The sequence below is a fragment of the Ochotona princeps genome, chromosome 8 (genome assembly GCF_030435755.1).
Source record: "Ochotona princeps isolate mOchPri1 chromosome 8, mOchPri1.hap1, whole genome shotgun sequence".
Lineage (NCBI taxonomy): Eukaryota > Metazoa > Chordata > Mammalia > Lagomorpha > Ochotonidae > Ochotona > Ochotona princeps.
In genome coordinates, this window is record NC_080839.1 from 76,645,146 (window position 1) to 76,669,496 (window position 24,351).

Consider the following 24,351-nt stretch of genomic DNA (forward strand, 5'->3'; position numbering starts at 1 on the left):
AACTAATGTCCGGCCTCAAAAGCAATTAATGTCACTCAAGAAAGTCGTAGCTACACCAAGGGGCCCCGCCGATCCCACCGGAGGGTGGAAGGGAGAAAGGGAAGGGCACGAGACGAGGCCGAGTTGAGGGCGGGGATACGGAACGCGAGATGAGGAGACCCCACGCCAGGCCTCCACCGAGAGCCCAGGCAGGACTCGGGACGCCGGCAGGATTGGAGCGCAGCGCCGCGAACCCCGCCTGCCGCCGCCGCCCCCGGGAAAAAAAACCAAACCCGTAACCTCTACCCGGCCGCCTCCCATTGGCCCCGCGAGTGAGCGAAGGCCGCCTCAACCAATGAGCCACGGCCACGGCACGGCGATGCCCTTCCGGCCCGCCCCCACGCGGCTGCCGCGCCGCCCGCCGCACTGGCTTGGGCGGGCCGTGAGCGTGGGGGCGCGGCAGAGCTGAGGCGGCGGCAGCGGCGAGTACGGCGGCCGGCGGCGCTCGGCATGGCTCACCTGGGGCTCGGTAGGCTGGGGCCGGCCTGGGAGGCTCGGGAGCACCCCGTTCGGCGGGCCGCGGCCGGGGAAGTAGGCCTGGCCGGCGGCGAGTGACCGGCTGGGCCACTCCGGGAAGCGGCGGCGCCCCTCGGGCGGTGTGGGAGCTTGGGCCTGGGATGCAGGAACGGAAGGGGCCGCTGCACCCCAACCGGGGAGCGAACTCGTGGACGGGGTGAAAGCGCGGACTCGAGGCCCGCACCTGGCCGGATCCCGCGGGGCGCAGGGCTTCGGGGGCCTCGTGGGCCGACCCTGCCCGCGTGCGTGTGGCCAGGGCCGTGCGGTGCTCCCCGCTGCTCTGCGCTGAGCCTACTTTGGAAACCCGAGGGGCCTTAGGAAGGAAGGGAGCAGCGCTTTCCGAAGACTGGTCCCGGGGCCGACCCCCACCCTCCGGTGGGATCGGACTCCCCAGCACCGGAGTGGAGCCCAGGCGCCGGGGAATTGGGTCGATTCTGGTTTGGGGGACCCTGGCGGGCCAACTGGAGGGTCCCACGTCCTCCTTGGCTCGCCTTGGCCACGCCCAGGCGCCACTCGGCATCCTCGCTGCCCGCCTCTTTCCTCTCTGTCGGCACCTGTGTGACCCTGGCAGGCGACTTAACCTCTCTGGGCCGGTGTGTTTTCCGCTGTGTGGAACACCCGTGGGGGTGTTGCGGGAAGTTAACGAGTTGGTGCGTCTCCACGGTGTGGGGGTGCGGATAAATATCTGCTTTAAGGTTGTCGAGAGCTTACGTGCGGGATTTTGGTGCCCAGGAAGCTGCAGGTGTTGCTTCCTCAGTTGACTCTCCCCCGACCAGCAGGTGTGAGGCAGAGATGTTACCGATGTTTCCGGTAGCTGCCTGCATTCTAGACCTGGGGTGCCCCCTTGCCCCGCGGTGCTCGCCATCTTCCCTCCCGGTGCAGTCGATAGTTGTAGGAACAGAACTTCATGGGTCAGTACTGACCCACTTTGTCATCTTCCATGAGCCCCAAGATTTTGTTTTTCATGGGGTAGTGATTATTGGCCGCCTTTATATCATCAAGATAGAGATATCTTTCATCTGTTCATCCAGAATGGGGCGATTTCCTTGTAACCATGCAAGGTGGTGTTGTGGTGTGGAGGGTTTTGTGAGAACTAGGCAAAATTCAAAGACCCAATTCCATCATCATGCATGTTGCACTCGGGGTGGCGCGCCATGGGTGACCTTGTGTGGAGGAAAAGCACCTTCCTGGCTGGGAGATTCCTGGGGCACCCCTTTGGCAATTCCAGTCTGCTTGAGTACCCTGTTGCCCGCTGACCGCACTAAAGAACTAATTATTCCCAGCAATGCCCCTTGGGATTCTCTGGGCGAGCTTAGCCATGCGGGTTACATAAGTGTGTCTGTTTCATTCTCCATATGTGACCTCAGGCAAATGAGCCTTCTGGGCCCGGGCTTCCTGGACTGTAAAGCAGGCATGGTGATTGAGCCCTGACAGGCTGCTTAGGGAGTTCTAGATAGAAAATGTAAACCGGTGTTGTGCCCCACCCCCCGAAGTAAATTCAATACCCTGACTTGTGAGGTGTAGTACAGACAGGACCACCTGGGCAGGGCTTACCCTGAAGGTGAGGGGCTGGGGAGAGGGGGAGAGTACGAGGCGCTGAGCTGGTAGTGCAAAATGGAACGCGGTGAGACTCCACATGGGCAGCCAGGCTCCATCATTTAAAATTCCTAGGAATTGTGTGGAAAAGAACTGTTACTCTTCTATTTTTCTAATTCTAGAAGTTTCACATTTGACTCAATCTGCCGAGCAAATACACATTTATCTGAGTTTTTACTAAGAAATGCATTACTTTTGAAGTTGTAGAGCTGACCCAGACCAGTCTTTGCCGCTTACTCAGAGTTTGGGCTGGTCACTGAACAACAGACTTCAGGTAATTATGTACCTGTAGATTTTTTCATGGCCACATTTAAAAGGCAAAGAACATCTGAAGTGAATTTTTACATATATTTATTTACTCAGTATATCTAAAATGTTTTCAACCTGTAATTATCACAAAGATATCAGTGAATGGAGTTGATGTTACCTTGGCTTTACCCGGTCTTTGAACTTGGGTGAGTGTGGCCCTGCTGGACAGCAGGCCTGGGAGGCAGCAGCCCGCCTCTCCCCACTGTCAGCACACCTAGAGTCACCTCTGTTAGCTCGTCTTTGTGTCTTTCCTGATGTGTCTCCCACTAGCACCGGTTGCTGTTCCCATCCCCACACCTCTTAGTCATCCCCCTAACCCCTCTGTGGCTTCTTGTCACTCTAGGAAAGTCTTCCCTTTTATGTCATAAGCTGTTATAGTCGCATGTCTGCAATTCACTTGCAGTATTCTTGAATTGTGTGATGGTTTACCCAGGCCGTGGCGTGCTGAACCATTTTCTCTGGGCACAGGCTTCATGGGAAAAGCTTGGGAATGGGATCAGAAAGTTGGGAGACGAGGTGGTCCCCGGCTGTGGTTCCTTGCTCACCCTGTGCTGATAACTCCCACTCGTAGTGAGCAAGGCTGTGGAAAGTCAGGGGACCTGATAAGGCTAAGGCATCTGTGCCCTGCTTCTGAGAGATATTAACAGTGGGGTTATTCCTAACAGTGGAGAACCTCTTTGAGATGGCCCGTACACACACTGCTGTGAAGAATCCCCAGTCTCACTCGTAATCCACCTCAGCAGATTAAAAGGAAAGCTCGGAGCTTCGCTAAGAGGCAAAGAGAGGGATAGAGATTTCTCTAACCCATCTGTTTCAGCCTCAAGGCCAGCATCATGCACATGGGAAAACATTCCTGTGAAGTCAGGAGAAACCCAAGGTTCCTCCAGTGTTTATCGTTGTCCTGGGGGAGATTAGAAAGCATGCTAAAGGATATAAATATTGATAGTGTACTCATTCAGAAACTGATTTCTTAAGAGACTAGTTCAGAGTTTGTTTTTCTTTATGGTTATTATAAATTACATTGGGTTTCTTAGAGTGGCCAGAAGTAATACCTTTGATCTGCAGTGAGGGTAAGTCGTGCTGCTAACGATACAGCTGGCATGGGGGTCAGTTGGTCCATTGGTGAAGCCACTTGCACCCCCAACCGGAGGGTCTACATCAGTACTGACGACAGCTGCTGACCCCAGATCTTGGTTGGCAGTGATGGCTCAAGTCATTGGGTTTCTGCCATGTGTAGGAGATGGGTGGAGTGCCTTGGCCCCAGCCATCACCCAGTCCAGACCCTGCCTGTGTGGGCCCAGGGGAGTTGTCGGAGATAGGTGTTCACTCATTGTCTGCTGTGATCTCCCTCTGCCTCTCAGTTAAAGCATCCTCGTAGTGCAGCAGACCGTGTCCTGCATCTGTCAGATGGACCATGGGAAACTGCACTTCGTTCCTTTGTGGTGAGAGCTTGATAGTGTGCTGTGGGTAGAAATGAAATACTTGCCAAAAACAGTCATGGTTCAGTGTTCCTGTCCATGAAATGACAGTAGGTAAGAACACTGTGGCTCCAGAAAGGAGGCTGGGCACAGCCTGTCACTGGACGACGCACAGGGGGCTTGGACTGGAGCCCCGAGCAGTCGCTCTAATGGCATGTGTGTCTGTCCCTCCAGGGCTGGTGAGCTGCACCTTATTTCTTGCCGTGAATGGTCTGTACTCCTCTAGCGATGACGTCATCGAATTAACCCCATCCAACTTCAACCGGGAAGTCATTCAGAGTGACAGTCTGTGGCTTGTAGAATTCTATGCTCCATGGTAAGTGGGCTGACACATGCAGATAGTTCTGGTACACCGTAAAATTAGAGAAATGCTATATAAAAATTAATTTTATCTAGCTTACAATTTGCTTAAAAAGTAGGAGAGATGGAAACATCCACAAAATGTTGACTCTGTTAAAAGTCATCAAGATTGAGTCGGGATAAAAGGTCGTTAAAGCAGCTAGTTGTTATAAGAAAGATAAAAGGAAAAACCTTATAATTTAAGATTAATTTGTTTCTATTGGAAAGGGAGAGAAGAAGCGTGCCTAAGTGACCGAGCCAGGTCTAGACCAGGCTGGAGCCAGGAACTACATTTGGGTCTCCCACAGGAGTGGTAGGGCCCTAGCAGTTAGGTAATCTTCTGTTGGCCTCCCACAAGCATTAACAGGAAGCTGGATCAGAAACAGAAACCAGGACTTGAATCAGCATTCCAATATGATGTAACCCACAGTGCTACAACACCAGCCCCTGAAACTTGTCATTTTTAAAGTCTCTGCTTATGATGAGGAAGTGGGATAAGGGTGAGAAAACAGTGTTTTGGGGCTGGGTATTTGGCACAGCGTTTGAGATGCAGCCTGCATCCCATGTCAGAGTGCCCTGGTTGGAGTCCTGGCTCCGCCTCCGGTCCAGCTGCTGGCTCACCTGCACCTTGGAAGGCAGCCTTGATGAGCCCACCAAGCACTTGGTCACAGCACCCACGTAGGAGACTCCCTCTTCCTTCCTCCTCCTGTCTCTACCTCTACCTCTGTCTCTCATTTGGCCCTCAAATTATTTTTTTTTTTAAATAAAGTGATACCAGGCAGCTTAATTGAAAAAGCAAAATTGGAATCCAGTAGGTGATTACTTATTCTACTGGGAGAGTTTCACTTCCTGGTGTTGCAGGTGAGAAAATATAGTGATGAGGCCAGAGCTTGTGGCATAGTGTTAAGCTGCCGCCTGAAACATTGGCGTCCTGTTTGGGTGCTTGGGTACAGATTGGAGTCCCAGCTGCCCCACTTCTGATCCAGCTCCATGCTACTGCTCCTGGGAAGCCAGCAGAGGACGGCCCAAGTACTTGGGTACTACACCCATGTGGGAGATCTAGAAAAACTCCTGACTCCTTATTTCGGCCTGCCCTGGCTGTTCTGATCTTTTCCTCTCTTTTAAAAAAAAAAAAGACGGGGGAAAGAGAATGTTTAGCACTGGCACTTGTAGCCTCCTTCTGTGACAGCCTCGTTTGGCAGTGTGTGGAGGCTTTGCATTCCTGGGATGGAGGTTCCACGGGTATTAAATAAAGCCTAGAGCCACAGAGAAAGCCGAGAATGGAAGTGTGATTGGGGAAGGACTGAGTCAGTCTCTGTGGTGATGTGATTGAATGTCCCTTATCCCAGGTGGTTGGGAGCCAAAGTGTTTCAGACCTGGGGAGTTTGGGATGCTACAGTATTTGCATAGGCTTTACTAGCTGAACATCCCTAATCAGAACTCAGCATGTTTAAAGTTTCTGAGGAAGAGGCTTAGATTTTGGAGTTTCAGGTTAGGGCTGTGTACTTCTTGCTGAATAGTCGGCACCGACAGCCAGTTGCTGATCCAGCCATTTCAACTGCATTTCAAAGTTATCTCCAGCAACAGAAGTTAATTCATAAAGATTTTCAAATTAAGCCACAGATTTTTTTTTCCCATTTGTAATGTTTATTATTTTTTTTTAATTTATTTTGCATTATGTGACAGTTTCATAGGCTCTGGGATTTCCCCCCCACTCCTCCCCATGCCCCTCCCCCACGGCCGACCCCCCCCCCCCCCCAGTCTCGCCACTCTCAGCTCGATGAGGTCGTTGCAGAGTTCACTGGTTGACACTGTCCATCATAGAGTCTTCATTCACCCATTTTTCGCTGCCAACATATATCTGAGATGGTTGATTGACCCTCTCTGTCCTCTGTCTTTTCTTGGCTAGGGTTCTGAGACCAGCTGTTCATCGCCTCAATCAGCTTGTAGTTGCAGTTCCTGCGCTGGTTCTGTTTTCGGACTTGAGTTGCACTGGAACCAGTGGGTGTTGCAGACCTGGTTGGTTCTGCCCAGCACGCACTCGGCACTTGCATCAGCCAGTGGGGGCTGCGGCCTAGTCGGGGCGACCCACAATAACCCCCACTAGGCCCGTCCCCTATCCTGATTTACCTGTGTGCATAGCAGACTAGTCCAGTCTGTCCCACTTCCCGTTTAGCTCTTGTATTTGTCCCTGGGTTTTAAAGCTTAGTTCTAACCCACCAACTCAGCCATCCAGCCCCCACAGATATTGAGAGTTCTTCTCTGTCTAACCACCCCGGGCCCCTTCCATGTTATCATGTCCTCCCACGGGAGTAGTGATCCAGGAGGGGGGAACCCATTGTTTCCTTCCTGGATCTCTCTCTGTCCTGATTTATGCACTCTTCGGGTGGTTCCACAATTTGACTTGACAGAATTGGCCCCCAGAGCCATCATCTGCCAGCTGGTGTTGCGTCTAAGTCCTTACAACCCTCATCCATCCTAATTTATGCTTGCCCCAGCAGGGGATAATTTGCTCAACCTGGCTTTTCCCTGGTCTAGTTCCCATGCGGCGCTCAGGTGTTGTAGCCCTGCTTAGTGTGGTCTGACCCCAACCCAGCCCACGCTCTCCAGTAGGGGTAGCTGTCCGGCGAGGGGACCAGCCCCTAAATCCCCATGCTGGTTCTGCCCTTCCCGGTTCTCGCGTGTGCTGGGTGGGCGCTGCAGTCAAATCCAGTACCGGCAACCTCGCCCTGGCATTCCACATTGTACGCTGGTTTTGTCGCGACCAAAACCGGCCCAACCCACACTCTGTTCTGGTGCCTGGATTAGCCAGTGGATGACATGCACTGACCCAGCCTGGTCCGCCCCCGTCCCGTGCCAAATGCATGCCCGTGGGAAATTTTCCATGGCCTATTCTGGGCTGTTTCCTATCGTACTTCTTGCGTTAACCTGGAGGGTCTGTATCTTGCCAGAGGAGTTGCCCAGGCACCTCCCTGTGAGCCTCTCCCATTGCCAAGTTATGCGCATACCAGGGGCTTTTTGAGAAGCCACAGATTTTAAACACCAATTTCAACAAATGATCCTGTGCAAGAAACAAAATGAATCACCCCTTCCCCTTCCTTTGCTTAAGAGCCTGACTCGGTCAAACTACTGCTCTTTTTAAAAAGTTCTTAGAATTGATATTTATTTGAAAGGCAGAGAGACAGTGAGAGATGTTTCCACCAGACGCCTGCAGTAACCCAGGCTGGGCAAAACCAGAGCCAGGAGCCAGCTCAGTCTATGTCTCCTGCTTGGGTGCTGTGACCAAGCGCTCGGCGTACTTATCACGCTGCCTTCCAAGGTGCAGGTTAACCAGCTTCTGCGTGGGAGGCGGAGCCAGGACACCAACCCGGGCACTCTGACACGGGATGCAGTGAAAATGAAGTGATCTCCCCCATCCAAGTTCTTGACAACACCCATTCATCTATCTCCCCCACTATAAATTTTTAGCCTCCAATCCTGTGGATATTTGGGCCCCAGGTGGAGCATGTATTAGGGTTATGGGGTATTTGATCAGGGCGCAGTTGATCCTGACACCATGGGAGGGGTGTGTGCACTGAAGATGTCTCACTTAAGTTACCCTTTGCTGCATAGGCTGAGGTTAAAGGGCCATGGGACTCCAAGCATTCCCCAAGCACCCAAGTGTACTGGACGTAGCAGTAGAAGCAGCTTTGCCATGGGGCTCAGGAAGGACTGGCTTCATGGAGTGGGGTGTAGGCTTCTGTTGGGCTGGGAATGTGGTGGGTGCAGTTCGTGTTGTGTCTGGCCCTGGTGGAGGGTGATAAGGAGGCAAGTTTCTTCTCAGTCTCCATCCTGTCCTTGAGACATAAGCACGCCTGTGTTCAGTGCAAGGCCAGTTACACACGGTTCTCTATAGAAAGTGTTCCTGCTGGTGCTGGCACATGCTTCTTACTTGTTAAGTCCTTAGAAACCTGAGAATTTGTTTAAGAAAATGCAACAAGTTACCTGAATAAATGAACTGTGGTTTTGATATACAATGGATGTTACACGGTCCTGAAAAGGAGCAGTCTGTCCCCTGCCTTGATGCATGGCAGGGACATGACAAGGATCTTACTGTAGTATACTGGGTGTGATTTTATTTTTTTTATTTATTTATTTTTTTAATATTCATTTATTCATTAATAACATTGCATTACATGACACAATTTCATAGGTACTGGGATTCCCCCCCCTTCACCCCAAACCCTTCCCCCATCATGAATTCCTTCACCTTGATGCATAACCACAGCTCAAGTTCCGTTGAGATTCCCTAATTAAAAGTTTACACCATACAGAGTCCAGCATCCCACTTGTCCAGTTCAAGTTCAACGGCCTCTTAGGGAGGCCCTCTCAGGTTTGTAGGCAGAGCCAGCAGAGCGTCACCTCGATCAATTAGAAGCTCCAACATATCATCAGCAACAGTCCAGGTATGATGAGGCTGGTGCAGAGTCCACTGATTGACATAGTCCATCTTAGGGTTTCCCCTTGTCCAGTTTTCCGCTGGAAGCATAAAGCTGAGGTGGTTGATTCATGGGTGTGATTTTAAGTCTTAAGACCTACAAGTTTGGGGTTTTCTTTGTCTTCCCTCCCTCCCTCCTTCTCATGCATATTGACTTGAGCACACTTACCACACATGCACACACACCCGTGCCTCTCAACTTACTAGGTTTACTAACTTGAATTTAGAAGTACATTTTAAACTCTGAAAGCAGCTGTGGTAGAGTATTTAAACGCAGGAGACCTAGGCTAGCTGCATCATGTATGAAATGAAAAGATTAGTTTACATGTGAAATTGTCCACCTTTAGGGTGTAGGGTTTGTGGGCTCCAAGGCAGGTGTTTAATCCAGCATTTAGGGTGCCTACATCCACCAGCCAGTGCTTGGTTCAATTCTAAGCCCTGGCTTGGGCCTCCAGCTTGCAGTGCGTGCGGGCTCTAGGGGGCAGCAGGTGGTTGGTTGCTGCCACCACTGGAAGACTTCAGTTGAGTTTCCTGGTTTCCAGCTCAAGCCTCCCTAACCATTGCAGCCATATGAGCCATATACAATTTTTTTTTTTTTGAGATTTATTTTTGTTGGAAAGGCAGATTTACAGAGTGGAGGAAAGAGAGAAAGATTTTCCATCCACTGTTTTACTACCCAGGAGACCACAACTGCCAGAGCTGAGCAGAATGGGAGCCAGGAGCTTCTTCCAGGTCTCCCACACGGGTGCAGGGTTCCCAGGCCACGAGCAGGGAGCTGGATGAGAAGTGGAGCAGCCAGGCACAAACCAGCACCCATATGAGATGCCAGCACTTGAGAGAAAGTGGAGGATTAGTCTGTTGAGCCATGATCCCAGCCCCAGCCGTGTGGGTTATTAACCAGCTAGCGGGTGACCGATTGATCAGTGTCTTCTCTCTCTCAAATAAAAAATTAGAGTTCAGGTTCTTTCTCTAGGAACTGTCGTTCCTTGGCACCCAGGAATGCTTTTTTCCCATCCTTGTGTAAGCTGCATATATGAACAGAGCTGATGATCTAGATGCTAAAGGCAGTGTTCAGGTGTGGGGTTAGGAGGACAGTTTATTTAAGCTTGGGAATGTGATTTAATGGGTCAGTCATTTGAATGATAGTAAGTGTGATCACTGTCAATAATAGAATGGCCTTGCAGTCACTGTGGGGTCTTTTCTTGTCCTGTCCTCCAAGCCACTCGGAGGGTCTCTTGAACTGTGGATTGAGAGTTTTAACTTTCACCTTATTTCTGTTCCCTCCTGCGCCAAAAAAAAGGTGTGGCCACTGCCAAAGATTAACGCCAGAATGGAAGAAAGCAGCAACTGCATTGAAAGTAAGTTTCTGAAATGGCCACGTTCCTCTGGGCATGTTCAAGTAAAATTGTGGATGGATTTAATGTACATTAAGAAGCTGATTTGCATACTGCAATTCAAAAACTGTGTAAAATTTTTTTGACTTTTTTATTTGAGAGGCAGAGTGTGCTCCCATCAGCTGATTCACACCTCAGATACCCACACCAGCCCCAAGGCTGACGCTTAGGGCTAAGAACTCAGGGCAGGAGCCAGAGCTGGGCTCAGCCCACTTGTAGTGCATGTATGATAACCCGTGGGCCAGGCGCCCGCCTCCACCTCTCCATGTTTATGTTGTCTGCACTTGATATTTCTCGGGCAAATGCTGAAACTGGTCTTAGCTTTGCTGATTGTGGGAGCTACAGAATCTCCTCTGGACCTCATGCATCTCTGGCATTCTCACCTGATTTCAAGGCTGACACCCTCATAGAGCCTATTTGTAAACTGCACCCTGCCTTTTACTACCTTTTTTTTACATGATTAAGATGATGGATTTGTATTAGATCTTGTTCTGGTGAAAGAAAAGATAGGTAAGTGGAGCTGGCATTGGCACAGTGGTTCAGTTGCCAGTTGAGGCCAGTGCATCCTGTGTCCAAGTGCCTGGCTCCAGTCCAGCCCCCGCCACCAGCTAGTCTGCTGATGCGCACTGGGAGGCAGCAAGCATCGGAGAGACCTAGAGCGGCTTGGCTTGGCCCGGCCCAGCCGTAGTGGGGGTGGGGGAATATTTGAAAAGTAAACCAGAAGAAATCTCTCTCTGGGTGTTTCATTTACCTTTCAAATTAAAAACTTAAAAGATTAATAAAACCGGAGACTATGTGTTTCCACAGGATGTTGTCAAAGTTGGTGCCGTTGATGCGGACAAGCATCAGTCACTGGGCGGCCAGTATGGTGTGCAGGGCTTTCCTACCATCAAGATTTTTGGATCCAACAAGAACAGACCAGAAGATTATCAGGGTGAGTGCTTTCCTGACACTGTATGCCTGGTGGGCCAGAAGGCAGGATTCTGGAACCTTCCGCCTGTTTCTGTGTGGATTTCCTTATGTATGGGTGGTGCGATGAGACCCCTACCTGGTGTTCAGAGTGCAGAGAGCAAGAGGAGGAGAAGCGCTTTTTTGTCCATTGGTTCTCCACAGATGGCCACAGTGGCCAGCCTGGGCCCAGCAGCTCCATCCATCTCTGTCTCCTGCATGGGTATCAGGAAGCCAAGTACTTTGGCCATCTTCCAATGCCTTCCAAAGCGCCTTCTCAGGAAGTTGGCCTGGAAATAGAGCGGCTAGGACTAAAACTGATGCTGTCAACATAGGATGCTGGGTGTGGCAGGTGTTTTGACATGTTATGCCATAGCACTACTGGCCCTGAAATCTCAAAGATCAAATGTGCCATTGAAACCTCTGTTGTGCCCTGGGCCTGTGCTACCCTTTTGTCTCTCTTGCTCCAACACTTAATGTTTCATAAAGACCAAAACTGTTTTCTTGCTCTAACCTCTTCACTTTACTGTTAGAACACAGATCTAGCACTTCAGCATGAAAGACCTTATTTATTTCTTCAAAAATTCCATTTATTTATTTGAAAGAGAGGGAAAGACAGATCTTCCATCCGCCAGTTCACCTGCCAAATGGCAGCAACGGCCACAAAGCTCCATCCAGGGTCTTCCGTGTGGATGCAGGGGCCGAGCTCTCGGCCATCAACTGCTGCTACACTGGGCCATCATCATGAAGCAGCCAGGACACAAACTGACACCCATATGGAATTCTGGCAGTGAGGGCCTTACATCCATTTACCATGTAAATATTTGAGCTGTTGACAAGATACCAGAGGTTCTGTCTGGTTTTTAGATGAGTAAATTGTGGATGTCTGTTAGGAGTCACTGAGGCACCTAGCGATAGAATTCTGCCTTCAGACTCCCAAGGTGAGTGTCACATCAGTCACATGGAAAGGTTCTCTTGGGGAGTACCAGATTATCATACTTAAAAATGGAACTGCCGTGTTGACCATTTAGATGGTCCTAATCCAAGTTCTGGGTATGGTGCATTTGTACTGAGATGTTAGCTTGATAACCTCGTGAAGATTGTAACCTGGCACATCGAGGTGAATGAGTGTCGTGCCACCTTGCTTGCCTCATGTGAGCATTCTGTGCAGCGGAGCTGAGACGGTTTGGCCACACAGGGAGAGCAGTGTGAGTTGCACTTGGTTGCCTGGAGTCAGACTGCCAGGAACCAGGAGTGCAGAGTCTGTAGAGTGCCCTCAGCGGGCAGCCCACCAGGTTACCTCCTGGCTGCACCATGGTCAGCTTGCAGAGCCCCACACCACTTCATCACCCTGAGCTTACTGCTTATCTGTAAGATAGGGATGTGGAACCCCACTTGAGGCTATAGAAGCTTAACGGATTGGTGCGCGTAAGACAAATGAGACAAATACTGGGTGAACATCAAGGCATCTGTCACCTCACCAAGGAGGGGTCAGATCTCTGGAGATGAGGCCTTCGACAAAGCATTTTGTTCAGACTTCCCAGCTCTAAGGCACTGAAAATGATCAGTTATGTTTTTGAGTTAATGGCCTGGAGCTGCTTCTGGGCCTCCCATGTTGATCCAGGGACCCAAGCACTTGGGCCATCTTCCACTGCTTTACTAGGTGCATCAACAGGGAGCTGGATAGGAAGTAGAGCAGTTGGGACTTCAAATGGCACTCATAGGGGATGCCAGCATTGCAGGGGTAGCTTAACCCACTATACCACAACTAAGTTGTAAAACATAGTTGTTACTTCTTACATTATGGTTCAATTCAGATCAGCAGTTTTCAGCAAGAGAGAAAAGGTAGGAGGGCAGGCAGAGGCTTTTGATGCTTATGTCCCCATCAAGGCTCTGGGTTTGAGTCTTGGTGCTTGCCTGCATTCCAAGTTGCTGCCAGGGCATACACTGGGAGGTAGGGGTGCTGTCTTGAGAGTTGCCTTCCCTCCAGGTGTAATTTCTAGAGTACATGTGCTCTCGAGGCATATGCTCTGTGTCAATGCCTGTGTTGCTGCACGTGTTTAACACTCGGGTGAGGCTATCACGGTTGGGAAAGCGCATGTGTGCAGGTTGCCTCAGGCAGGCACACAGCTGAAGGCCAGGCCAGGGACTGCCTGTCTTTGCCTGACCTTTGCCTTGCCTTCCTGTAGGTGGCAGGACAGGTGAAGCTATTGTGGACGCAGCCCTCAGCGCTCTGCGCCAGCTTGTGAAGGACCGCCTCGGGGGCAGGAGCAGCAGCTACAGCTCTGGAAAACAGGTAAGGCTTCATAGTGTCAGTGCGTGACGTGTGTCCAGATCTTGAATCCCAAGTGTAGACTCCTTGTAGAATATAGGTTTTTTTGTTTGTTTGTTTGTTTGTTTGTTTGTCTTTTAAGATTTATTTACTTTTATTACAAAGTCAGATATACAGAGAGGAGGGGAGACAGAGAGGAAGATCTTCTGTCTGATGATTCATTCCCCAAGTGACCGCAACGGCTGATGCTGTGCCAATCCGAAGCCAGGAGCCAGGAACTTCCTCTATGTCTGCCACATGGGTGCAGGGTCCCAAAGCATTGGGCCGTCCTCGACTGCTTTCCCAGGCCACAAGCAGGGAGCTGGATGGGAGGTGGAGCTGCTGGGATTAGAACCGGCACCCATACGGGATCCTGGCGCGTTCAAGGCGAGAACCCTAGCCACAAGGCCATGCCACTGGGCCCAGAATATAGTTTTAAATTGGTGAACTTCTCACTAACAGGTAATCCCTGAGACCCAGAGGGCGTCAGCCAACAGTGGTTTGTATGGCCGCCTCGGGATCCCCTTTCCTTTAGCCAGTCTGGCCACGACTGCACAGATGGGCTTCTGAGGCCCGGGCTGACCTGCAGGGGTTAGGAATGCCGAGACTGAAGGGGCTGCATGTGTGAGCCGGGCTGTGGAACCCCATGTCCTTGGTGACTGCAGAGGGGGCAGGGTCGGGCATCTGCTCCAAATCTGTGGAATTTGGACTGGCTCCTGCCTTGATGTGTGGCAATGAGCCAGTTGTACATCCATGGACAGGCAAGCAGACCGAAGGACTTCCTGCTCCTTGCTCTGGTATTGTTTGTGTTTATTTGAGAGGCAGATGGTGAGCTGCCATCCCCCAAATGCCTACAGCAATTGGCTGGGTCAGGGGCAAACCCAGCTGGGGCTCCCATGTGGTTACAGGAAGCTGATTTCTTTTAAAGATTTATTTATTTATTTTTTTAATTGGAAAATCAGATATACAGAGAGGAGGAGAGACAGTGAGAAAGATCTTCCATCCGATGATTCACTCCCCAAGTGAGTGCAACGGCTGGTGCTGTGCCGATCCGGAGCCAGGAGCCAGGAACTTCTTCCAGGTCTCCCACACGGGTGCAGGGTCTCAAGGCTTTGGGCCGTCCTCGGCTGCTTTCCCAGGCCACAAGCAGGGAGCTGGATGGGAAGTAGAGCTGCCGAGATTAGAACCAGAGCCCATATGGGATCCCGGGGCGTTCAAGGCGAGGACTTTAGCCGCTAGGCCACGCCGCCGGGCCCAGGAAGCTGATTTCTTGAGTCATCACTGCCTTGCAGGGTCTACATTAGGAAGTAAGTCGGACACGCCAGTAGGATGCACAGGCATCCTAGCCACAGTTCCTAGAGTGGTATTTTTACATGCCGTACACAACATGTGAAGCTTACCCGTGATGTGTTTAGTGAGGAAGTATTGAATGTCGGGCATATGTGTGGTGGTGTCTGATGACGAGGCGGCATAAAGCTCGCTTTGTCCTACAGCTTACCCAGAGTGCACACTGCTGCCTTTAATTTCAGGCTCAGACATGAACAGTTGCCCAGACCCTGCCCTAGAACATTTAGAAATATCCTCAATTAGAATAACAGTTTTTGCTGTTCACGAAAGAAAAGCTCAAAAACTTGTAGAGGTGAATGTGCTGTGCAGAGAAAACAGGAACACAGTTGTTTTTGTCCACGTAGTGTTTGACCTTTCGTGTCATGCATGACAGGGGAGAAGCGATAGTTCAAGTAAGAAGGACGTGATTGAGCTGACGGATGACAGCTTTGATGAGAATGTCCTCGATAGTGAAGATATCTGGATGGTGGAGTTCTATGCGCCTTGGTGTGGACACTGCAAAAAGTAAGTGGACACTGCCATCCACCTGTTTAGTTCTAATACTTTGGTCCGGCTCACTGTGAAAGCACTACTAGAGGGAGTTATGCTGAGGTCTCCAGGGTGAACTTCAGATACTGTGCTGGGACCAAGGGCATGTTTGGTCGTGTTTCAGAGCTGAGTGGGAACTGGTGGGTTTCCAGATCTGGGGGTGCTGAGGGGCCAGGAAGCAAGAGTGATGGGTGGTATTGTGTTTATGTTGAGCTGTGGGAGATAGCTGGGGCTCGGACAGAAAGGTGTCTGCTGCAGGTTGAAAGGCACTTGGCAATGCAAATGTTTTCCTACAGTCTAGAGCCAGAATGGGCCGCCGCAGCGACTGAGGTGAAAGAGCAAACCAAAGGGAAAGTGAAGCTCGCAGCTGTGGATGCCACGGTCAATCAGCTGCTGTCCAGCAGATATGGGGTGAGTGTCCAGGAGGCGCTGGCCTTGGCTGCAAGAGTGGGGCTGTCCTGAGCACGTGCCTTGTCGCTTGAACTGTGCCCAGGCTCAGGGACAGCGTGACAACTTGGCGGTCAGGTTCCCTGCTTAGCCGGCCTCAGTGAGGAGCACCTGGAGACAGGCTGGGGGCAACTCCACGGCATGACATTCAGCTTTCTGTGCAGTGGTCTTAGGAACCAGAAAGATTGTGGTGTGTGTGTGTATGTAATTTGATTTCACTTTTCTAATAGATTAGGGGATTTCCTACAATCAAGATTTTTCAGAAGGGCGAATCTCCCGTGGACTATGATGGTGGGAGGACGAGGTCTGACATAGTGTCTCGGGCCATGGACTTGTTCTCGGATAACGCACCGCCTCCCGAGCTGCTGGAGGTAAGTAAGGCTTTGCCGTCTGCGCCCACGAGAGCTTTGCCGTCTGACAGAGGAATCGAACCAGTAATCCCTGTCTAGATGAGCAACTTTAAGATTTTTTTTTTTAAATTGGAAAGGTAGATTTACGGGGAGAAGCAGAGACAGAGAAAGATCTTCCACCCTCTGGTTTACTCCTGAGTGGCCGCAATGGCTAGAGCTGAGCTGCTCTGAAGCCAGGAGCTTCTTCTAGGTGCCCCACACTGGTACAATCCTTTGAGCCATCCTTGACTTCTTTGCTAGGCCACAAGCAGGGAGCTGGATGGGAAGTGGAGTACCCGGGACATGAACCAGCACCTATATGCACCTATATGGGATCCTATATGGGATCCTGGCACATGCAAGGCGAGGATTTAGCCACTAGGCTATCATGCTAGGCCCAGAAACTACTCTTTGAAGTGATTTTATGCTTCCAGAGGCAGGGGAAAAACCTGATAAACGGCTTCCTTTCGTAAGTTTGAAAATGAAAATAATTGACCCATGAGCAAGGTGCACCTAGGCTTTACAATAGAGTGGAACAGGCTCACGTTTGCTGAGCACCTGGTCCTTTAAGGGGCTCCAGAGGCCTGTTCTGGTGCTGCTCCATAGCTTTTTTTTTTTTTTTTTTTTTTAAGATTTATTTTTTATTTTTTTTTATTACAAAGTCAGATATATAGAGAGGAAGAGAGACAGAGAGGAAGATCTTCCGTCTGATGATTCATTCCCCAAGTAAGCGCAATGGCCGGTGCTGTGCCAATCCGAAGCCAGGAGCCAGGAACTTCCTCTATGTCTGCCACACGGGTGCAGGGTCCCAAAGCATTGGGCCATCCTCGACTGCTTTCCCAGGCCACAAGCAGGGAGCTGGATGGGAGGTGGAGCTGCCGGGATTAGAACCGGCGCCCATACGGGATCCTGGCGCATTCAAGGCAAGGACTTTAGCTGCTAGGCCACTGCGCCGGGCCCGCTCCATATCTTTTGTCCTTTAGTTCTCACATGCAGTACATTTTACGTATGAAGAAACTGAGGCATGGAAGGTCTCCACAACAACATGAACATGTGCAGATGACCTTCTTCCAGCTCAGCACGAGGCTGTGCCCAGCCACATGACGCCCAGGACTCTGCATAGTGCCTCAGCCCCACTACAGCGGTGGCTTAGGGTGACGCCCGCACATCCATAGAGTGGCACAGCTGAGGAGCTGTCCAGTGGGAATGCCCACCTGGGAGCTGGGTCTGCAGCCTCTCACCTGTCGCCCGTGTGGCCCCACAGATCGTAAACGAGGACATCGCCAAGAAGGCGTGTGAGGAGCACCAGCTGTGCATTGTGGCGGTGCTGCCCCACATCCTTGACACAGGTGAGACACAGCCTGCTCCCTCAGCTCTGCTGTGCTGGGGCTCAGGCCGCCTCCTAAATGCACTGTCTCAAAATCAGGAGCTGTGGGCAGGAATTCATATTTGGAAGTTCTTCTGAAGTTGGCAGATAAATATAAAAAGAAGATGTGGGGGTAAGTGACTGGGCTTCCTGTCCTGTGGTCAGGCTGGGAGGGGCAGGGCTCGGGGGTGGAGCCCTCCAAGCGTCCCACAGCATGTGCTCGCTCTGGCCTCTCCCCGTTGGTGTTTGGTAGAAGGTAACCCAGCCTGGAGCTCTTACGTAGGAGACTGCTCTGCCCCACAGTATTCGGCTGCTCCGAGGGGGTCATTCCCGTGGATGGGTTCCAGGCCGACAGGCAGACACTTCCCTACTGGTGCAGCTAACTCAGGGACAGCCTTGAGCGTTAGGTCAGGCTGAAGTGGAAATGGGGTCCCTTACCCACTTCTGAGAGAGGGCTGCATCTGTCTGTGTCCCTTCCTGAGGATGTTCTCACTTCCCGTCCTCAACCCCCACAGCTCTCCCACGTGCTTCTCATGTGGCCTCACTCCTCTTAGCTCAACAAATGTTTATTGTGTTCCTTCCCAACACAGGAGGAGGCCAGGCAGCCCAGTCGGTGCTGCTGGGATTGGAGGTCAGAAGATGGGGAATTGTTTTCAGTGGAGGATGTTTTGGGGACTGGAAACAGCACTGTCATAGATGGGCAGCTTGTCCATGATGAAGACTTCTGGAGTTGCACTTGGGACACATGAGGGACGAACTAGTTAGGAGTACATCCCAGCTAGGTTATTTGGCAGCCTTATCTTTTTTGTTTCTGCATTCATTTCACCCCACAAAATATATAAGGGATAATCTTTTGATCTTCAGACCTGCTAGTCAGACTCCAGCTAATCTGAAAGACATCTTTGCAGTGAAACTTGTCTGCTTTTCCAGGTGGCTGTGGACAGAAGCTGGCGCCCAAGCAGAGCTGGAGACGGCATTGGGGATTGGCGGGTTTGGGTACCCTGCCATGGCAGCCATCAATGCCCGCAAGATGAAGTTTGCTCTGCTGAAGGGCTCTTTCAGTGAGCAGGGCATTAACGAGTTTCTCAGGTGATGGCTTGTTCCTTTGACTTTATTATTGCTTGTCTGACTGGGTTGGTTGTGGTTTTCGGGGTGAAACAGGCATGTAAATCGGGCAGTCAGTGCAGTGTTGATAAATCATCCTGTTTGAGATCATCTTGTGCTTTGTTCTCTTCTGGGTGACATTCAACATGGTGGGTGAACTCAGACCACCCTGCTTGCCACCCCTGTCCCTGGCATCAGGCTCCTTGTCTTTCTCAGGCAGGCGTTCTCCCTAATGCCTCCCTGGCATGCCCTGTGAATGCTGAACTCCGGGGACATGGTTCCCGAAACTGGGCACTTGGCTGTGGAATGTGGTCATTTGAAAATGGGTGTGCCTGCTTTACCCACAGTGTGCAAACAGTGTTCTCAGGCTGAGGAGCTCCTTTCCAGAATCCTCAGCCCTGCCCAGCTCTCTCTCAAGCAGACTTAATCCTCCTTTAGGCAAATACAAGGCTTTGGGAGGCCTTAATGAGATTTTGTTACCCAGTTCTTGCTTTCTTCCTCGTTCACTTCTCTGCTGCTGTGTTCAGCTGACAAAAGGTGGTTGGGGATATAAGTAATGAATGCCAAGAATGCTGTCTGAGAGTCTGCACCGCTGCTGAAGTGGTGCCAGCCTAGCAGAGGCTGGGGCTGCACACACCGCTGGAGTCCCCCCAGCACGGTCGGGTGCCTTGAGTGGTGGCCTGGGGAGTGACCGGGTGGGAGGGGGGCAGTGTCCTCAGGCCGGGGCTTGTTTGCTGTTGGTGGTCTGACTTGAGGTAGGGACCAGCTCTCCTCACCAGCTTGCTGAGGGATTGGCTCCTGGAGTGGTGGTGGATCCCCAGGAAGGGCCAGGGGCATGCCTTGGGCAGAGCATTCCTCTGCTAGCTGCTATTCCCCTCCTGAGCAGATAGGCAGCTGTGTGCTTGGGGCCAGAGGTTGCAGTCAAGGGCTTGTAGTAAACCTGGCTTAGAATTGCCTAGAAGGGGTTTATTAGAATTGGTAAAATAGGACATCCAGTGTATATTTTAGAGTGGCTTTTCTGTTCCCATGTTTCCTTAGTATTTTAACAAATAGACCCAGAGTAATAAGTTTTTTCTTTTTATTTGTCTTTTTAAAAATGTTAAGGAGACTCAGATATGTACAAAATAGGCAAGGCTAATGGACTTCTATACTTACTGTTTTCAACTTCAGTTGCTAACTAACAGCCAGACTTGAACTCGCGGCCTGTATTTCGATGGTTGTTGGGTGAACTCCAGGATCCAGGCTAGTGTGGGTTTGTGATGTTTTTCAAATCTGGTTTTGATGGACTCAGCAGACATGCCACTGTGGGCCTGTGGGGATGCTGGTAATGTGGACTGTGCAGGTGCAGTCTTAAAGGATGCACAGCCCATGCTCCAACCTTACTGGTGGCTTGCCTGGACTGACTGCACTGTAGCAAAACAAGCTGTCCTGACACTGGCTGTATGTGGTGCAGAAGCCAGCAGGGGGCAGTGTCCTGGTTCCCAGGAGGTGGCAGGCATTGCCAGCACACGCACACCCTTGGGAGAGGCAGTTTGCTCATCTCATCAGCAGGCCATCCTAAACACTGCCTTTGGTCCCTTTGCTCACAGGGAGCTGTCCTTCGGGCGGGGCTCCACAGCTCCCGTGGGAGGCGGAGTCTTCCCCTCCATCAGCGTGCGAGAGCCCTGGGATGGCCAGGACGGCGTGGTGAGTATAGGGAGGCTACACAGTGGGGGTGGGCGGCCCTGGCAGTCAGTCCTTGCCGTCACATTAGCCAGGGCACACCAGGTGCAGGAGTGATCCTGGAGCCATCCAGGCATCCCTTCTCAAAGCCATGTGCCATTCCATATTCCTGCCAGACAGCAGGTAAATTTCAGTAGATTACTTTGCTGATCATCATCCCTTAGGGCCAACATTTAAACATTTGCTTTGTCTTAGAGAAAACTTTAGCCTTGAGCGTCGCATTCATTCTGTGCGATTCTGTCCTACTTTCTCAGTAAGATGGGGGTCACATGGCTTTTAGCTCTGTAGATGGAGATGATGCTACACTATGTGAAGATTGTGTCTGAGTTCTCAGCTTTTCCATCTGTGGTAACAGGTGCAGGGTAAAAGCAGGTGCCGGATGGAGAAGGCTGCTTTGTGGGAGGAGCCTTCTCATGGCTTGGTGGAGGAGGTGGAAGGCCCTCGGGTGCCTCCTGAGCGGGTCTGATGAATGGTTTTCTGCTTGCAGCTGCCGGTGGAGGATGACATTGACCTCAGTGATGTGGAGCTCGACGACTTGGAGAAAGATGAGCTGTGAGCGCCATGGCAGGGCTTCAAGCAGGTTCCTTTTCTTGGGAGCAGATTTGTCCATGCAGTGAATGAGCATTCTTAGAACCAGACAAGTCTACCAGTGGCCTTTCTCCAAGAAGTAGCTCTTGATCGGTCATTCAAAACACTGCACCAGTGAACTTTTGCATCTCAAGAAAACACTGAAAAATTCTATGAATTGTTGTAGCCAGTGAATTGGAGTGAATTCTGTTGTATAATATGTTGACATGAACAGGGCTGTTAACACTTTCCCTCCCTGACTGCTGCTTGAATGTTCTTGGAGGCTGTTTCTTACACATAGGGGTTTTTTTTAAATGTGATTCCTTCATTTGAATATTAATGGCTTTTTCCATTAAAGAATAAAACAATATTTTGGACAGTGGTGATAAACGTATGAAATGAGTGTCCACCTCAAATCCAGCATCTGATGTTTAGCCAGCAAGTTGACAGCCCTGACATATTTCCTGCCCAGTGTTCACACACGTGGAAGCCAGAGCTCCGGACACCACTGATGCCCGCCAGGCAGCTGCGTGGGACAGCACCTCCCACCTTGTCTGGGACTGGAGCAGGCCATCCAGGTGGCTATGGGCTCTCTGTTAGCACACACGTTCACACAGGAGCTAGAGCAGGCATGTTCCCGCCCTGCGGGCAGTGCTCGGCAGTGTGAAGCGGTGACGGTTCCCGCTCAGAACATGGGCATTCAAAGGACTGAGCATTTTATTGTAACTTTAAAAAAAAATAAATATGACTGTAAGGAACTCCTGTGAGCGTTCTCTGAACATCCGAATCCTGCAGGCCTGTATGGCCGCTGAGCAGCCCTGAAGTCCACGTGCGCCTGGACGTGCTGCCAGCCGCCCTTCTAGTCAAGGAGGCCGAGATCGATGTGGAAGTAGACATATGGGAAGTAGTCCTGGTTACTGAGCTGCAGGCCAGGGATCTCCACAGAGGCCTGCAAGAGAAGACGGCCTGAGTGCCACCCGCAGCTGCCCAGCCCCATCTGCCTGGGCTCTTACCTGGTGGCATGGGGACTGGCAGCAGGCTGCAACCACCCCTCCTTTTTCTTTTTGGTGAAAGCGCCTCTCAAGCCAAGCACCTGCCCGCCCCGCAGTAGCACGAACATCTCAGGGCCTCTACCTACATCCAGGAGACTGGCAGCAGCGACTTGGTCCAGGTGTCTGAAGACAGAGTTGAGGACCTCCCGTAGGCGCTTGGTGGCCGACTTCTTGTGAGGCTGCAGGAGGACTGCCTGGAAGTTCACAGGCAGCCCATACCTTTGCAGACAGACAAGACAACATTAGGGCTCCTCTCCCAAGTGCAGACCCTGGAAAATTAGTCCGGTGGTCATGGAAAAACTCAGAGTGGCCACCAGAGCAGAGCACCTGCATGCTGGGCCAGCCTTCCTGCCTCTGGGTGCTTGGCTAAAGGCCCACACTGCTACTCTGTTCTCGTCCACTAGAGAGCGACAGCCTGGTCAGGCTCAGGTTCCTTGGGCTGAGGGGATGGACGAGAGACCTAATGTCACATAGCTGCCCAAGTCATGAATCCCACAGGCCTGTAGCAGAGCCATGTTGGGGTCCACTGTCTGCTGCTGCATCCCAGCCACATTTGAGAGGCCCCAGGGCCCAGTGTTCGTGCCAGTCCTGCCTTGCCAGCCTCTGTTGGCACTCCTGAGGTTTCCCATGAGCCCCGAGCCTCATCGAGTTGCATTAACAGGAGTGGCCACATTGATAGCCTCCTTGTCTTGTTCTCTGGGATCAGCCAAGAGCATGAACATGAGCAGTGAGATAGCCATACCCTCTCCCCTGCCTGGTCTACAGACACAGGCCCTTCAGCTGGGGGCATGCAGTGAGGGGGTCTTCAGGCAGTGAGTTAAACAAGAAGGGGCAATCCAGCTGCAGGGTGTTTACTACCCCTGTGTTGGGGTCCTGCCTATCCCCCTACTAGGGCTGCCACACTTGTCCTGTTCTCCCAGTGACTGAGGCCCCTGTGCTGGCTTCTCTGCAGTCACTTCCCCAGGACCTGGTGGGCTCTCCCCCGATGAGGCTCCAGGCCTCAGCCCCTGCCTCGGTGTCCCAGCTCCAGCCATTTCCAGGCCCACCCCACCTCTGGCTCGCTCCTAGTGGCCAGTGTTCCCCCACACTCACTCTCCTCAGGGACCTACCCCATTCCACCCATGCCTGGACGACTTGGGGCATGTCCCAGGTGAAGTCCCAGTGCCCCTGGGCTCCTGGTACTCTGCTGCCTGTCTTCCTGAACATCCACTCAGACCCATTCTGCTAGCCCCCAGTGAACTTCCCAATACCTGTCCCCAACAAGACCTCACCTCATAGAGATCCCTTCCTGCTTGCCCACATCTCCTCTGCCCCCAGGCCTGGAGGGGGAGACAGCCTGGTGGGACTGGGAGTTCCCCTTCCCACTGTGACAGGACCAGATACAGGAAAGCTACCAGAGGCCCAGCAGGCCCAACCACACTGGAAGTGGCTGTGTGCTCTGGGTTGGCTAGGCCGCACACCCCCCCGACCTGGCACCGCCAGGATCTTGAGGGCTATGTGCATGCGAGGCCCAGCAGGGTGAGGGTGCGGGTGTGTGTGGGGCAAAGAATGAGGAAGCAGACTCAGATCTGTGAGCAAGCTACACTGACAGCCCCAAGGACTTGGAGGTGAGGATAAAGAGGCTACAGCAGCACTTGGGCAGGCAGGCCCCAGAGAGAACTGAAGGCGGAGGGGCAGGGTTTGTCCAAGCAGACCCGGAGTTTGAGGTCGGCTGGTGGGAGGATGGGGAGAGGCAGCCCATGGGAGCTGATGACACCCTGTGGGGGGTGTGCTGGGAGGGACCGGTCTGGGTGCTGGCCAGCAGGGCACAATGCTGCCCCTGGGGCCAGAAAGCCAGGGGACGCCGGACAAGTTCAAAACAGGGCAGAAGAGCTTGAGCCACAGAACACTTCCTGTTTGAGTCTATTTTCATTAAAAATGTAGTAAAACCTGTGTTTATTTATACATTGTTAAAACCCTCAACAGCTAGAAGGGCACACACCAGGAAACCAGCGTGTTTCCTGCTGGGGTTAAAAGTACAGGTGTGCCTCACTACACATGCTTAGCCATTGCTTCAGAAGTCTGCAGCGAGCCTGCTGCTTCTGTTTTGAAAAGGCACAGCAGGGCAGGGTGGGCTTTGCTACAGGTAGCTTGGAGTCTTTCTGGGCTGACCACTCACCCCACCCCACCACACACCTGAGCACAGACTCCACAAACACTCGCAGGGCTTTGATGTGGATCCAGGCAATGAAGGCCTCGCTGAAGTTCACCTTGAGCCAGCGCAGCAGGGGGCCCTGCAGAGACAGGGCAGCTGGTCACTCCTCCTGGTCCATGGCCACCCAAGCAGGGACTGGGGCGTGGACGGAGCACCCTGAGCTCAACAGCAGCGCCTAGGAGGCAGCAGAAGCAGCATCGGTGGACCAAGACCCAAGCGAGCCTCGGC

At 51.9% G+C, this 24,351-nt stretch overlaps 2 protein-coding genes across 5 annotated transcripts in view; one reads left to right on the forward strand and one right to left on the reverse strand.

Annotated features, from left to right (window-relative positions):
- The first annotated feature begins 352 nt into the window (after positions 1 to 352).
- PDIA6 (protein disulfide isomerase family A member 6) lies at positions 353 to 21,259 on the forward strand. 2 transcript variants are annotated; one of them, XM_004582603.2, is made up of 13 exons: positions 353 to 508; positions 4,113 to 4,254; positions 10,055 to 10,112; positions 10,956 to 11,082; positions 13,286 to 13,392; positions 15,128 to 15,258; positions 15,579 to 15,693; positions 15,960 to 16,100; positions 17,383 to 17,467; positions 17,545 to 17,617; positions 18,415 to 18,573; positions 20,178 to 20,274; positions 20,798 to 21,259. In XM_004582603.2, exons 1-13 carry the CDS (start codon positions 490 to 492, stop codon positions 20,864 to 20,866), a joined length of 1,323 nt encoding a protein of 440 aa, XP_004582660.2. In that variant the 5' UTR covers positions 353 to 489; the 3' UTR covers positions 20,867 to 21,259. The 2 variants fall into 2 exon arrangements, with proteins under 2 accessions (XP_004582660.2, XP_004582659.2); XM_004582602.2 differs by lacking the exon at positions 353 to 508 and having other exon boundaries at positions 4,088 to 4,254.
- A 431-nt stretch (positions 21,260 to 21,690) lies between these two features.
- Positions 21,691 to 24,351, reverse strand: part of ATP6V1C2 (ATPase H+ transporting V1 subunit C2) — a 41,644-nt gene continuing 38,983 nt past the window's right edge. For all 3 annotated transcript variants that reach the window (XM_058668278.1, XM_058668276.1, XM_004582599.3), the window contains 3 exons: positions 24,105 to 24,202; positions 22,016 to 22,148; positions 21,691 to 21,826 (listed from right to left, as the gene is read on the reverse strand). In XM_058668278.1, coding sequence (XP_058524261.1) covers positions 21,737 to 21,826; positions 22,016 to 22,148; positions 24,105 to 24,202 — 321 coding nt within the window. In that variant the 3' untranslated portion in view covers positions 21,691 to 21,736. The remainder of the gene's footprint in view (positions 21,827 to 22,015; positions 22,149 to 24,104; positions 24,203 to 24,351) is intronic.

Bases quoted from the DNA above. Each gene is read 5' to 3' on its own strand.
- PDIA6 (XM_004582602.2), top strand. From the start codon at position 4,088: ATGGCATGTGTGTCTGTCCCTCCAGGGCTGGTGAGCTGCACCTTATTT. The intron at 15,259-15,578 runs GTAAGTGGACAC...GTTTTCCTACAG, and splicing joins TGGTGTGGACACTGCAAAAA to TCTAGAGCCAGAATGGGCCG. The intron at 17,468-17,544 runs GTGAGACACAGC...TCTCAAAATCAG, and splicing joins GCCCCACATCCTTGACACAG to GAGCTGTGGGCAGGAATTCA.